The 16,324-nt window shown below is 38.8% G+C and overlaps 1 protein-coding gene across 10 annotated transcripts in view; it reads left to right on the top strand.

Moving 5' to 3' along the window:
• The first annotated feature begins 860 nt into the window (after positions 1 to 860).
• trabd2a (TraB domain containing 2A) overlaps positions 861 to 16,324 on the top strand; it is a 67,589-nt gene continuing 52,125 nt past the window's right edge. Inside the window, exons 1-8 of one of the 10 annotated variants that reach the window (XM_020609865.1) lie at positions 861 to 1,269; positions 1,363 to 1,449; positions 1,633 to 1,702; positions 2,145 to 2,230; positions 5,068 to 5,165; positions 5,288 to 6,684; positions 10,048 to 10,124; positions 16,243 to 16,324. The exon at positions 16,243 to 16,324 is cut by the window's right edge and continues 491 nt beyond it. In XM_020609865.1, the coding sequence (XP_020465521.1) occupies positions 10,113 to 10,124; positions 16,243 to 16,324 (94 nt within the window). In that variant the 5' untranslated portion in view covers positions 861 to 1,269; positions 1,363 to 1,449; positions 1,633 to 1,702; ... (2 more) ...; positions 5,288 to 6,684; positions 10,048 to 10,112. The other 9 variants (XM_020609861.1, XM_020609866.1, XM_020609863.1 and 6 more) reach the window with 9 other exon arrangements.

Here is a 16,324-nt window from a genome sequence, read left to right as displayed (position 1 = left end):
TCAAAAGTGTATTAGTGTAGGAACAACACAAGGCTGTTAACAGGTCAGAATCTCTCACAGCGCAGTGTCTGCTGCATTTTTTACTCATTGGAAAAATGTCTTTGCCTATTGACGTAGCAAATAACCTCCCATTTGCCAAGTTTTATATTGCTTGTATACAAACACACTATGTACATAGTTTATGTGACAGTGGAAAAGACACTGTCTGACCATTTGAGAGTGAGACAAAACCATTTGGAAATGTGCTTCCTCCACTGCAAAACTTGGAGACTACATTGTAAATAAAGCTTGTATAAAATAGACTGCTTGTTTGTTTGTTTTTACATAACATGATGACAACTGTAATTTTGTCATGCTATCAGCTAACAATACCACAAACACCCTGGGTTGTTTTGTGCGTATGACTTCATAGGCTTCACAAACTAAATAGGGCAATGACTGTGACCTCAGACTTGTACAGACATTTAACTTAAGAAACTTAGTTCATTAGTGTTTTTATAATAATACCTAGCTATATTGCAGATCTAACACCTAATATCCATACTATAATTACACATAGGCATACAAAATAACATCGATCTCTAGCAGTGATGAAAACACATTGCATATGTCCTGATCAGTCATATTACAGGCGTTAATCACAGCAGGTGAAGTCAGTCAGAGTGCTGCAGATTGTGCTGTGTTCACTTTCAGTTTCCTCATCAAACTTAAAATACTTTACTGTTGTAACAGACTGTTTGGTGTTATGTCTCCCCGGTGTGAATGTGTTGGTGCTCTGTTTATGTGTGTAGTATACCTTATGTCCTTTTGGCCTTTGGGGCTTGCCATACTTGGGAAGAGAGAGATGGGAGTGTTAGTTTTGGAGTGAAGAGTGCAAAATAAAGTGACGGAGAAGTTCAGACCTGAAGCTTTGTCGTTTTATTATTTTATACACATGTCTAGTTGAGCCCACGTAAATGCTCGGCTACACTGTTATTATTTTAAAGACAGTTAAACATTTGTTAAGATGCATGAAGATAAATACTGTGTAGATAAACAGATAATACTTGGCCACATTTTTGAGACCCCCTGCAAGTTCATTTTTAGATTTTGAAGGTCTCTTAGGTGTCGTGAACATTCAAAGCTCAAAAGAAATTGGTCACATGATTTCAGCGAACCTTGTCATTGTTCACGTGACAACAGGAGCTTCTTGAAAGCAGGCTTTGGTACAAACTGCCAAGTCAGCTGTGTCACACATCAATGCCGTAGAGACTACTTGCACAGTAGCAGGTAAGTATTTTCAAACGACCGTCTGGGTTTTCCCAAATACTGCTAATTTGGCACTTGGAGAAACTGATAACTTGGTTATCTGTGTGAATGTAGTTTCTCATTAAAGCTGGATAAGGCCCCGTTAGTGACGGTCCTGGATGGCTCCCCCGAGGCTTTGCCCAACTTTACAGAGATTGGCTGGTAAACAAACCGAACGCACACATGCAAAACCAAACACTTCAGGTAGTCGCCACTGATAAAGCTCTTTATTTTGTGAAAGCAAGCCACCGTGTTTGAATAACGCTTCCAATGATGCACAAATCGCATCTTTTGTTGCTTTTCCGAGTGTGTTTTGGTGTCTTCTCCTTCGGTTGCGCCAAGCAGCAAGTTGCTCGATACTGCCACCTGGTGTTTAGGGAGGATTGCCCACTTCAACTGGTCCAGTGACTGTCAGGTGACGGCTGAATAAATATGTTTAAAAATGAATGTGATAAAATAGCATCCCCGCAGTTTGTCATCAAGTTTGCTAAATGATGGATGGATGAGCTTCACTAAAAAACATAATAGTGTTGGATTCTTTTCCCCCAACTCATATTCTTTCACTGCTGCTGCATTTTAAATATTTATGTGCATTGCGCACAATAATAGTAATTTCAAGCTCCACTGGATTAAAATAGGGCTCTGCTCTTTATTTAGGTCTATTGCCAAGGTGAACTGTACTATCAGAGCTCCATTAATGATGGCTTTTTTCATTCATTACTCACTTAGTAAACAAACTCAAGATTGACTGAACTAACTCTAATCAGATGGAGTATCTGGAGCCAAAAACGTTTTGCAGTTAATCAGCTCAGACTTTTGGGTTCAGGGAGTTTGCTAAACCTGCTTTCTTGTGCCAGGCTGATACTTTGAGCAGATAAGAAGAACAGATGTTCTAAATAAAATATATTGCACTTCAGAAGGAGAGGACCACCTCCAGACACAGGTAAGTAATCCTCCAAATATACTATAAGTACAACCCTTTAACGCCAAAACAACAGGTTGTGTCCTGTAGTGAAATTGTACATGTTCTTCAGCAGTTTCATTACACCCCTTCCAGCTTTTATTACCTGCACTAAGGAGGTTATGTTTTTGGTTCCTTGTGTGTGTTTGTTGGTTAACAGTATTACAGACAAATGGCTGGTAGGACCATCAGCATACTTATTACAGAGATTGATGGGGTCCAATCCTAGAAGTGATTCGATTCACACAAAAAAAAAATCACAAAAATCCCCATCTTTAACATGTGGCAAAATTAAAAAAAAAAAATTCATATCTCTCTCAAAGGTTATAGAAGTCATTTAAAATTCAATATACATACTGTATGTAGGGTGGCAATGTCTGTCACTAGACCAAATTGCACCTGGATCTGATCCAGATTCTGGGTCTGACAGCCATTTAAATTTAATGTTGAGAACCCCATTTAACACATGTTCTGCCTTAACTTGGCCTGTAATGAAAAAAGAACCCTCAAATATTCAAGTAAGATGCACAATATAACTGCCTATCATACAGACAATGGGAGAGAAGATTCAGGTTGTTTTGGGATTCTTGAAAACAGGCTACCCTAAAATATTTGTAGATAATTCTGATTCAGATTCTGAGATGGATGGATGGTTCACTTATCCTTATTATAGAATCAGGCTTGGTTGACATCTTATATTATTAATAGTTTGCCTAGCTAACCATCCTCGTTTTTTGTGTTATAACCACCCTCACTAATACCATAGTTCACTATAAACAGTGGATAATGGTGAATTCTGTTTTTCTGAACCTGCTTCTCTGATTAACCCAATTGGTGCACATGCAAACACAGATATCGCAGCTTGGGAAATGAAGTGTAGGTGCCCCCCGAGGCGGCGGACACAGGAACTTCCCTGTATCAGTATCCCGTTCTTCATTCCAGAGAGCTGCTTTTCTCTCTCTCTAACTTCAGCCTCTGGGTGCTTCCTCCTGACATGCCATGGCAGAGGTCCAGAGTCAATAAAGACACACTTCTCTGGTTACCCACTCACTTCCATCATGATGGGCCTGAGTGAAAGGAAGGAGGATGGCGGAGTTCACTGTGTTGATATCACTTTCCATACCTGAGGTCAAAGCACTGATGTGGATGGTTTATGAACAAATTACTGAACATTTTGACTGACTGACAGGAAGTTGTCATTAATTTAGTTCACTGGTAGAGTATATGTTGTGATGTTGTTGGTAAGTTTAAATATTTGTTCAGATAAACATTGGAAATATGTAATAATTATTTCCCAAAAAACTGGTGCAAAGTTTTGTATAGATATTGATGGTTTATCTTTAAAACACCTTGGGGATCTCAATGTTTCTTGCAACACAACTAGCAGGATGACATTTGTGTTTTTGATTGAAATGTCTCTACAACTGTTGGATGGATTGCCATGAGATGTGTGACACAAACCTGTCTCCCTCAGGATTAATATTAATAGCTTTGGTGATGCCTTAACTTTCCATATGGTGTTGCCATCATCAAGTCAAAAGTTTGCTACGTTATAGGTGATAAATAATTCAGTTCATTGGCCTAAGAAGAAAATGACAGTTTTTGTGGAGTTGGCTGAATATTTTTAATTGTCCCATTTTGGCTGATATTTACTAATTATGTTCCATCTCCAGTTTGTCCCATTTTGTCCTCTGTATTTCAACTACAAAGCATCAGGAAAACAATGAGGTCAGGGAAAGTCGATGAGAAATTAAAATGACACCACAGGCAGAGTGAGTCATGAGCATTACGAATAGGGTGGACAACCAACACCACTGACACAGTTCCAGTCCTGTGGTACAGACAAAAGCCTGTTTGTTGGGCTCATTATTATTATGTTATAAGACATTGTTTCAAATATAACAGATGCAAAAATTGATTATTCAGTTTAATATATCCTGGAGTCACACTGTAAGAATTGTACAGCATCATGGTTGTATGTACCCGTGACACCTGGAGACTGTCAGCCAAATGACACAGCTAGATTGTACAGTACTCCTGCTTTACAGAACATTGTTACTCTTAAGAGTAAATTCTATCAGAGTAACACCATTGTTTTAATATCTAAAGAAAATATTACCATCGATCCCAGATGTTATTCTTTTTTCAATTCTCTGTTTCTCAATATTGAAGTGATTATGGAGACTGGAAAGAAAGTCAGAGCACATGAGAGTTGTCATTTCCCTAATGAAAGAGCCTGTTATTATTTCTTCCTAACTTAGTGTTTGGCTAACAATATGGGCTTTATGACACTTTCAATTTACATTTCAATCACACTGGTGGTGGGGCAGTGGCGGACGCCTGATAACACAAGGCTCTCATTGATGCACACTCTCCAGCACACACACAGATCAGGTGGTGTTTTAGCACTTTTGGGTCGAAGTCTGGCAGATACCTGACCTGTGATTTTAACACGCATATGCACATGAAAACCCATGGAGACGCACATAAAGTACTTTTAACGGCAAGCCAACAAACTGGCAACCTCTCCACTTTTACATGATCATTTCTGGTGTGACTTCAGTGCGACACAGGTGAGAAGTGGACTGGGAAAACTGAAACCTTATGCTCAGCCTGTTAGCACGGTCAGAGAGTGAAAGGAAGGCAAAGTGGCTCTTTAGATTGTACTGACCCCTATGAGCAGTGAGAAATAAGCAGAGCTTGAAGGGAGCAGTTTGACTGACAGTCACTGTGTAGGCTAACATGCAGGCCCAACAGAATATTATCTGTTTTTGAGACGTAAATTTTATTTGTGATGATTTATTTATTCCTGAAAACAGGTACTGGACACCACTGCAGACTCTCAAGTAAATCAAGATAACTACTTCACAACAGTAACCTATTCATTAAAGGGATGCTGTGGAGTTTTTCACTGCTGGTAATGCTATGGAGCAATGCTTTTATGTTTTATTTATTCTTGTATACATGTGCAAATGTACAGTACAGGTGATGCCATACACATTCTGCCAGTGGCCTCGCGCTATTCTACCACATCTACAGGTGGTGATAATGTGCCAAGAAATCAATACAACATGGTTTTGTCAGGCTTCAAGGATACACACAATATGTTTTGGTGAGTAACACTAAATGTAAACCGAAGCCTTATTTACAGGAGCACCTTTAATTCACAGTAATGTGGTCCCTTAGCCCCACTTTGAAACTGAGAAACCGATGGTTACGTCTGCAACCCAAATGCTAATACATGAGGGGCACAAACTGCTGCTAGTGGTCCTTATTAAAAAGGAACAGTGTTTGCTGATTATATAACTCATAGAGCATTGTTCTTATTATTGGAATAGCATACTGAGTAGTGCTGAATAGATTTTTCCATTGACTCTTTTTTTTTTTTTTAACAGAAGTACCTCATACCAAGGGCTTTGACTTGGTCTCAAGGAGGGGGGTTATCACTGTATGTGTGGGACATTGTCCACTAAAGAAAACTTCCTTATCTATTTTTTTTCCTCTCAGTGTATCTACGCATTTGGTTTTTTTGTATCATGAGCAGATGCACCAAGGAACATTTTGCATGATGTGAAATGCAGACTTGGCAATACAGAGTCATAGATTAACATTGTTTGTAAAGGGGGAGTGGTACATTTTGTCTGTTGTTGGCGTTTACCTTTCCATACTTGCATAATCTGTATTTTACAAGATTTATAAATAGGGTGCATGTGGGCATTTTTTTTTTTTGAAGTTTCCACATGTACAAGTCGTCAAATTCAGGTGTAGCAGATACAGTGCACGTTTATCTCTCTCTCTCTTTCAAATGTGCAGACACACAGAGGCCAGCAGAGCAGAAAACCCCCAGACCAGAGGGAATAACGTCTGAGTGATCTCCACGGTGTCTGAGCCAGAGTCAGTCATACAGGGCGCCATGACCACTAAATCAAAAAGCTGTTTGAAAAGCTGCATTCCTTCACACCCCTTCATCCTCTCTCTCTTGCTGTGCAGTAATACTAATTCTGGTTTTGCTGTTGACCCAAGACCCCCACCCCCAACCCCAGTCCATATTCTAGTGTGATTAAGCTTGATGGAACAACAGTGCAGAAGTGAGTTAAGTCATCTTTTGTCTGTGGACAGGTGGCTGTTTGAGGCTGAGTGTAAAGATGAAACAGAGAAACTCTGAGACTTCACACAGCAACTGTAGCTGATTTATGGACCCATGACATCCCAAGTGTGTCATTATTTAGCGTCTAGTTCTTTTCACACATACAGCCGCCTTCCTCCAGAGTCATTTATTGTGGGCTATTATTTTACACTGACGGGCACAATAATTGGAGTTCTATGGACAAACCCGACACTGAAACATTTCTTTTAATTTACAGGTAATCCTAGCCTTTTAGAAGCTTTCTTGGTTTTCTGGATTTGAATAGACAAAGTGAGCAGACAGTAAAAAGGTTGGTGACTGAGTTGACTGCTGTAAATAGAGTTCATTCTATATTGCTTAATATTTAGAATACTATATACTATACTATACTATACTATGCAGCTTACTCTACAGTCAATAACTTGGATCAAGGAATACTCAGATATTCTGGGAAATATTTGTATTTGTTTTGTTTTTTTTACCAGAAGTTAGAAGATATCAGTTTCATCAGTGCAGCTCCAGAGAAATGCTTAGCCTAGCTTAGCACAAACAGTGAATGGAAGCTGAAATTTAAAGGTTAGTCTAGCTATAGAAACTCAAAGCCAAACTGGAACATCTGGCTTCTGTTCGCTTAGTAAGGAAACTACACTCAAAATCCCATTGACATATGCTAATAAAAGACCTGTGGCTCTCTGCATATGTCTGGATTAGCACAGCAGTTTTTGAAAAGTGACCTAATGTTGTTGTTGTGTTTTTGTGTATGTGTGTGCGCGTTTTAGCAGCCTAATGAACAACATTTCCCAGACAGCCAGAGGAGGCGAGTCCATGTGCAAGTTGCAGTAATAACATCACGACTGTGGACTAAACACTGTGAATGTTTTAAGACAGCAAAATCTCAGAAAGTCAAAAATATGACAAAAGAGAGTGCTGGTGATTTTTTTATGGATATGAATGAAACTGCATCAATTAACATGACTACTCATGTTGCTGGGCTTTTTTTCCCATAAGAACTGTAGTTTTTCCTGTACTCACAGAGTAAATTGTGTAAAATTTGGTCAAAATTACAAAGATTCACATTAGAGCAACTGCTGTTGATTTGACTGAGAATATGGAAAGTAAACCCCAGAAATGCTTCATTTTTTCAGAGGTAGATGACAGAACTGACAAATGAGGATAGGCCCAACGTAATATCATTACATCAGCTCTCAATTGCCCCAGTACATACCTTTTATTCATTAACTCTGATTTGAAGATATTTCCAAAATTCTCAAGGACTCCTTTAATCATTTCAAATCTGCATTTCAAACATGATTTTTAGCTCATTTCATAGAGCTGTGACTCAAAAACCTAATAAGGATGACAGTCATAAATGGCATATATGGTCATTTTATACAAGTAAAAGCAACCTCTTCTTTTCTCTTGAGTAAGAGCATCAGCAAAATGTACTTAAAGTTCTTGAAAGATCAGTGGGTAAGCAGCATTTTACTGTTGTAGCTGCTTGAGGTGGAGCTAGATTTTAAACTTTATATACAGTAGAGTTGGGTAGTTAGTCCAGCGGTTCCCAACCTATAGGACACGGACCTTTAAAGGGTTATAAGATAAATGTGTGGGGTTGTGAGATGATTAAGGAAGGAAGCAAACAGCTTCAGTTCCAAAAATCTGTTTACATTCTTGGCTCTTTAACAATAATTTTACATCTTTGGGCCAGTTACTGTAAATTGAACCACAGAGTTTTAGAGGGGAAATGCCTCTTTAGAGAAACTCCCTCAGCCAGACAGGCCAACACCCCCTGGGAAACTGATTTAATCTATTACAGTATGTTGTAGTTTATAGGATTACTATGTCTTTTTTTTAATCTGTAAGGTCACTAGCAATTCCTAACAGCCAAATAGCCCAAATATAGTGGATTAAAAAGTACATCATTGCCTTTAGAAATGCATTTTAAATATAAAGTAGTTAAAATAGACGACTGAATGTAAATACTAAAATAAAGAAGCAGTACCTTAAATTTTTACTTTATTCAGATCATCTCCCTAAAGCAATTTGTCATTTAAATATTTTACTCTTTGTCTGACTGACAAAATATTGTTTCTTTGAGAACAGCCAAATACTATTCTTGTTATTATCTAGAATGCACTTGGATACATATCACAGAAATCTGAAAAATGTTCATGCTAATAAAGAGCAAAGAGCAACAAAAAGGTGGTGGGGGGCTGGTAACTGGGGACATGAGCTGAGATCACAGCTTTGGATGTAGTATATGTGCCATGTGTGTCTGCCCGCAGAGCTGCCAGGACACCCTGGATTCCCGTAAGTGCTTTATACCATGCACACCATTTTTGCTTTGAAGCTGTGACTAAAAGCTCAGTCACACAACCACTTCCATCACGGGTAACCGTGCAGTCATGCTGTTTCTGGTCTGTGCGTCGTTTGCCATTAATGTCATGTTTGTTTTTGAAATGTGAAACTATAGCTGTTTACAAGAACCAGATAATAGCGGGTCAGGACATAAAACTTTGAAGCTGAATTAGCTGGATGGTTTGTTTTCTCGTGTTGGGAAGTTATAGATTAGAATAGATGGGATTACTGTAAACGGCACAAAAACACCTTTTAGACAAATTATGACTTCATACAGAAATCGAAGTGGTTTGCATATTTTTTTCAGTGAAACTAGAAAAGACATCGTTTTAGAGGTGAAAACATATGTTTGTTATTTTCCATGCCAGACAAATACAGAAAGCCTCTGGAAACTCACAATTTAATAACCACCATAATGCCTCTGACTCCTTTCTCTACTCAGAAACAGGACAGGCAGTACTGCTTAAGGAAGTCATTAGTCAGAGGTTGCATAGATCGACATATGTCTGTATAACACATTTCACACAGGGTAGCTTGATGTGGTTTAAATAAGCAATATCCGGGTCACTGTTGTGGTTGTGAGAGATTACTAAAACTTCCTTCTGCAGGAAGCTACCTGAAAAGGATTTTCATGACGAGATCAGACACAGACGGTGTATTCTCCTCTTAGTTTGCATTTTCCTGTGCATCTTTTAGTAATAATGTCCATTCTGGTGAACTTTTTAAAATTTTATAAAGTCTACAGGGAACACACAAGAAAGCTCAGTCCAACAGATAAACAAATCAATTAGTCTGTGTCACTGAAGCAGTCAGTATGATGTGAAAGAAGCTAATATTCAGTATAACAGCCACTTCCACTCCTCTGTACCTCCTGTCTGCTCCAGGCTGATCTCTGCAAGTGGAATAAGAAACAGGCTGGTCCTTGTATGTGACCTTTCTGTGAAGTCTGGGCAGTCACCTGACCTCAGGCAGTGTCTGCTTGCATGTGTCAGTGGCACTGTCTGCCTTTGAAAAACTCTTTACACCGACATATTGCTGACAGGTTTTGGCCTTGACAGGCACTATCTGGACCATTGATGCCATAGTGAATTGGATCTCTGGCTTATTAGTAATGTACCACATATAACAATGTTAAGTCAAACTTGATATTTTCTGCTTCTTAGTTCATAAGTTCAGGTAGTCCTTAATGTTTCCTTGAGAAGGAATAGTGTGGAAACATTGCACAGTCATGCCAGCACACATTGGCTGGAATGAATACGGTTGCTTTTAATGTAGTAATGGCTGATTGATCCACTAAGTTGTGAATACATTCCAGGTGGAAGTGCATTCTGCTTGAACCAGTGAGGGAGAGACTGTGGCCTGAACTCTGGACCTGCATGCATGGAAATGAAGGTAAGCAGAAGATGTCTGAAGACAGATCTGGGGATCCTCAGTCTATTTGGAAAAAAAGCTTCCACTGATCTTGCTCATTGGGGTTACTAAAGCACAGCTAGTGGCTGTTTTTTATAACACAGAGCCCACAAAAAAGAATAGTTTGACATTATGGGAGCTAATCAGCTACTGCACAAATAGTAACATAGGTTTATCAATACGTTTATCATCAACATGAACAATAACAATATTAAAGGAGTAATTGTACATGTGATAAATGAACATTTTGATGCATGTGGAGGAAATATCACTTATGGCCAAATCTTTCTCTGACCTCCTCCTCCATCTGCAAACATGCAGACATTCACAGTGCTGCACGCACGTACAGTGAGACATACTGTACAGTGCATGCACATGGACACCCTCATGCAGGGTTACGGATAACTAGTGCCAAGGCTTTTCAATTAGAGTTTAATGTGCTGTGAAGGAAGTCGACCATGGTCAGTATGACTGACCATCTGTAAATGGACTGAGTCATCGGAACTCAAACCATTACTGGAAGGCTCACATACTTGTCTGCATGCTTTGTCTCTTCTCTTCTCTGACCATGTGTACAATGAATGGATTCATCTGTCCAGCAGTCTGCTTATTGAAAGTCATGTCCTCTGTCATCTGCTTATAAAAAATCTGTCATGTGTAAACAGGGTGTGCATGCAGGCGTACAAATATTATAATCTATTTTTAATTTGCAAGCACTTGCAAGCCTCCATACACGCATAAACTCTGCATAATGCTATTTATGTTCTTCCAACTTTGCTTTAGGCTTAATGATTTAATAATTGAGATCATGTTTGGATGTAATTAAAAATATTAAACATAATCTGGATGTGCTGTTTAACCAAGAAATATTTACTATTCTAGAGAGTTTTATGGGTCATTTGACAGGATCAAATACATCCACCTCCCAGTCTTTATAAAACGAAACACATGTGGTCATTTCCATATTGTGAAATCCTTTTGAACAGTTCTTTAAACAGACAGAATCAGTTTGCTCAGCATCCCTCAGAAGAGCCCAGTCCTGTTTGAACTTCACAAACAGAGCCACTTTAAAGTGGAAATGTACAGATGTAAGGCACTATCAGCGTTGACAGGTGGTCACTGAAGTCCATTACAAGCTTCAAACAGACTGCCTTTCATAAAACATTAGAGCTGCATTAAAATGTTGGAGGGAAATAGGTTATGAATTGCACATATTTTGAAGTTTGACTTTTATTATTATTATTATTGTGCACGGTTTAAATTAGTTTTATGGGTAAATACAGTGCATATGAAAGGCAATGCAAATACAGCATACAGTCAAAAAGCAGACAGCTAAGAAAATGAGTGCTAAAAACTGAACTATCAGAATGATTCTTACATAACTTTGACTTTATAGGAAAAAACAGTCAGTAATTCTGTACAAACTTAGAATTATCTGACAAAAGTTCTAAATAACTATATTGCAAAACAGATTTTTAAATCAGAAAAACATTTGTTCCATTTGTGGGATATCATCTGACTTCTGTTAGAATATGTTGCAGTGACATACTTAACTTTTTTTTAGCTTACAAATTCCAGATGCTAGTGTGTTATATGAGTTAAACAGACATTTAGAGCTGATATGTGACAGGGCGATCCACTGATGTGCTGGTTAGTGTATTCCTGATTATCTGAGGAGTCCTGACAGGACCTGACCATGACCTGAACTCACATCTTGTATGTAGGATCAGCTTGCTTAGCTGAAGAACAATACACGATGAAGCTGCAGTTAACATGACTTGATCAAACATACTGTATGTGATAATACACAGTCTACAAAGGATGTGTTGGCTAAGTATCTATATAGGACAGCCTTTGTGGACTAAGTGGGGAGATGATGTGTGTGTGGTTTTACACAGACATCTTTTTACAACTCATATTTCTTTAGACATTAAAGAGGAAGCAGCTGCAGTTGTTCTTTGTTTTTCTCTTTACCGGTATACAGATACATAACACAAAGAACAATGAACACATCCACTTTAGCAGGCCCTTCATCATATTCTTACAAAACCCATCATACATGTTTGTTTGTTTTTTAATTGAGATCTGTCAACATCTGTAAAGGCCACAGATTTACAGTATCATGCTTCATTTTATATCTACAAGCTGAGAGGTGACAAGAAACACATTCACTGACTGGTACATATTCTCAATTGGATTTTGCCCAGGCTATAGTAGAGCTTGCAATGATATGGAGCTGTATAAGAGGGCTGAAATGTTTGAATGACACTAATATTATAGGATTATATAGGGGGTGAATACCAATTCCCTTATTTTATTATTTGGATGAGCAGACTTTGAAGAAACATCCCTCGGTTTGCATCTCTTGACTGCATCTGTCATCACTGCTTCTTCTCTTTTCTCATTATTTTGTCCTTGCACCCTCATCCTTAAATTCATCACTGTCTCCTCTTTCTTTTTCAGTTTTAGAAAATTCACAATTGACTGATAAAAATGCCAGTTGCCTGGTAAAATGTTGCCACAATACAGAGTCGTTACAGATTTAAAGTTTGACAAAACAGTGAGTAGAAAGTCACATGTGGCAAAATATTTCTCCACTAGGAGGAGCTTTAACAGGCATTAGTAGAATTTGCCCATAAAGTATGCATACCCCACATAATATATATTTAATGTCCCTTTTTTAAAATTCTATTTCTGTTTTAAATTGAGTGATGCCCTCCCTTTGTCAGCACAAAGATTGGCATCCCTGCTGCACTGAGCCAAAACATTCTGTTAATGGATATTTTCACAGTAAATGACTTTACCCCGGCTGTGATATTGTTTTGGAAAATTGACACCACTTATCATACAAAGCCGCCTACCCACATCATATTTTTTCAGTCTGTTGTATTTGTTTGAAAACAGCAACCAACAAAGATTATACCCCGAAGTCGTTCTTTGCATCAACAAACAGTGTTTTATTTACTCAGACGTCTGACAACATCAACATGTGGTCGCTACCCCCTTTTGACCCAGCAGTTTGAGGAGAGGGAGCATAGAATCAGACCGCATAGATTCACCTCTTGGGTGCAGCTACAACTTAACCAAAAGACCCCATGTAGGCTATCTGTGTAAGGAAGTACAGTTTAAATACTGCAGTTCTAATTTCACTTAAGCACATTTTTGTTAAGGCAGGGATACATTATAGATCAGCAATAAACCTGTTTTCAGGAAGAATCAAGTCCAGGGTGTAATTTCTGATAAAGAAAAAATATAAAGTATAGGGTTGGCTAGTACACTAGGTGTATTGATGCTGAAATTTATAGTCATTGTGACACATATTTTGGACATTCCACACTCGTATCCAAATTTCACAAGAGCTATTTTTGTACCTAATTGTATGATTGAATCTTGTCAGGCACGAGCGTCAATGCCAGCTAGGAGCTTGACATAATATAATGGACATTTATCATGAACAGAGCACTTTTCCATGCTAAACACTCATTTAGCAAATCAAAATAAAAATGTTATCTATCTCACTGTTTATATTCTATTCTACAAACAACATTTTCTACATGGATTTAAATAGACAATGCAGTGCTTCTTATTAGTCTATAGGCTACATGAAATTATTATGGTATTATAAATGTGTGGACATAAAATTAAAGCTTCATCAGGAATATTACATTTAACTGGTGATGTCTGTTGAGCCTCATATATTTCTGTGTTTCAGAGTGAAGTGCTGTTAATGCCCCCAGTTTGTAAGACATGAACTATCAGTGCCTGATAATCTTTCCACGGGGTGTCCACTGGCACCCTCGGTTACCTGAAGGCCTTCAATAGGTTGACAGCAAGAATAGTGTGAATTGAAATCACTAGGCCTGCAATCTATTCGCCTATTAGTCAAATTAAAGATAAATATCGGTGGGGGGGTTCCAGTATGTATTTTTGTAAATATTAATGCTTTGCAGGCTGAAGACGTGGAATGAATGAAGACTTTACGCGTCGTGGGTGAGGTGACGTTTAATCAGATTACTGCTCTGTGTGCGAGCATGTGTGAGTGAGAGAGTGAGATGTAGGGAAGGAAGGGTATGAAGGCAACCTAGGGGGTAGGTAAAGTGGAGTTGCCTGACAGATGCTCACACACGCGCGCACAAGTCGCAGAGAGAGAGAGAGGGAGAGTTGTAGAGCCTTGGATACAAACAGTGAGGTAGACAGTCAGAGGGGTGTGCGGAGATCTATAGACTTTTCTTTGGAAAGTTCAACTCTTCACTTCACCGATCGAACAACTAGGGACATAGCCCAGTCCTGACTTTCATTCTATTCTGGCTTGAAGTGCGTTGGTGCAGGCGCGGACCTGTTGGTTCATTTTGGCTTGAAACCTACAGACTTTTGAAAAAACGCGAACAAACTCTGCAAAACATCGTGAAGTGGGCAATGCAGAGGGGGAGGTGTGGAGAGAGCAGTGTAACCAGCAGAGAGAGGATGGTGTGACCCTGTGTAAACTCCAGTGACCACCACTCTCTCTCTCTCTCTCTCAAACACACGTGAAACAGCAGGTCTGCGTCCGTGTCCAGGCTCACGCCAGCATGACTCTGTCCGGCCGTTTGTCGGATACTTGCCAGCTCATTTTATGTGACTGCACGGAGCCGGGGCTGTGGAAATAGGACTTCATCCATGCTTTCAGGGGAATAGTTGTTGCAGCACGTTGTGAAGCATACACAGGCTACTGCGCACACTCTGGAGAGAGCTACGATGCGGGGAACTTTGGCCGCGATCATTCAATCCTGTCTGATACTGCTGGTCCGAGCAGACCAGTGGAGGCTGAAGGATTCCACCAGCTGCGAGTTGAACAAGAAGGCAAGTTATGTAACGAGAATAAAGGAGTAATTTCACAGCTTGAGTGTAAATACAAAGGTAGCTGTATCCACGTGCGTTTTGGACACCTCTAAAGTTTTATGTCAGTAAAATGCCATGCTGTTTGGCATAGCGCTCAGCCTTTCCATACCAGGGACAAAGTATTTGGATCGACTTCTTAATCTTGAGTTTCTACTCCTTCAGTTACCTGTTTAGTGCTTTAACCTGTTTCCACTCTAGTCAAAGTGTAATATATCAGTAAAATCTACTTTGTCTCTGAAAGAAAGCTTTTATTTACGTAGGTCTGGAACTAATTACTATTTACATTATTAATTATGTCGTTTATTATTTGTCGTGAAACCATTAACTTTTACTCAGTAAAAAGGAGAAAATTTATTTAAAATACACAAATGGTACCAGGGATTTTTTTGTTTGTTTTTGTTTTAAAATGACATCAAATTAATCAGTTATCAAAGCAACTGATGATTCTTTTTATGGTGATTAGTTAATTTATGAATCAACTAATCATTCCTAAGCTGGTTTTGTTTATTGTGTAACATACAGAGCCATACTGTACATACAGGTGTGTGTATTTGGGGGAAAGCATCAAATCAAGACTTATTCAGTTCACTTGTATTTTTCTTTACTGCCCCTTTATGAATTGCCTCCCTGTTTTTCTTTGATTAGTTTTTATTTCGTTTAAACGTCTTCAAACTCACACACACACCATTTCAGCTCAGATTCAGCAGAAGCAGGAAGGTAAAGTGTTCTGGGCAGCAGCTCCCAGTCTGACAATCATTGACATGTGTATTGTTTGTTTGACACTTGGGTCCTAAGTGGCCTGTTAATAAGTCATTATCAGTCTGTTAGCAGTCTGTCTAATAAACACCCTTTTACAGACATTGGGGTGGTTTTGCCGGTTGGTGTCAGACATGCCCAGTGTTTCTTGACATTAAAGGCAGAAGAAACTCATCATTTATTAAGGTTTTGTCTCATTATGTCACTATATTTAGTGCTGTAAGCAGCAATCATTGTAAATAGCAAACATTCACTGGTTTCATGTTGTCAAATGTGAACATGTTCTGCTTTTTTTAGATCATAATGTCTTTGTGCTTTAAGCTACTGATAATACAAATCTGAAGACAACACCTTGGGCTGTGTGAATTTTCAATGGGCATTGTTATTTTTGTTCATTTATCATTTAATGAGAAAAATACATAAATTAACCGACAATGGAAATAATCTCAATATTCTTATCCCCCAGCAAACTGACCTAAACTCCTTCCTGTGGACAATCAAAAGGGACCCTCCCTCATATTTCTATGGAACAATCCATGTTCCCTACA

Source organism: Monopterus albus, unplaced genomic scaffold (genome assembly GCF_001952655.1).
Source record: "Monopterus albus unplaced genomic scaffold, M_albus_1.0 scaffold102.1, whole genome shotgun sequence".
NCBI classification, from domain to species: Eukaryota; Metazoa; Chordata; class Actinopteri; order Synbranchiformes; family Synbranchidae; genus Monopterus; species Monopterus albus.
This window is presented reverse-complemented; position numbering and strand designations above follow the sequence as displayed.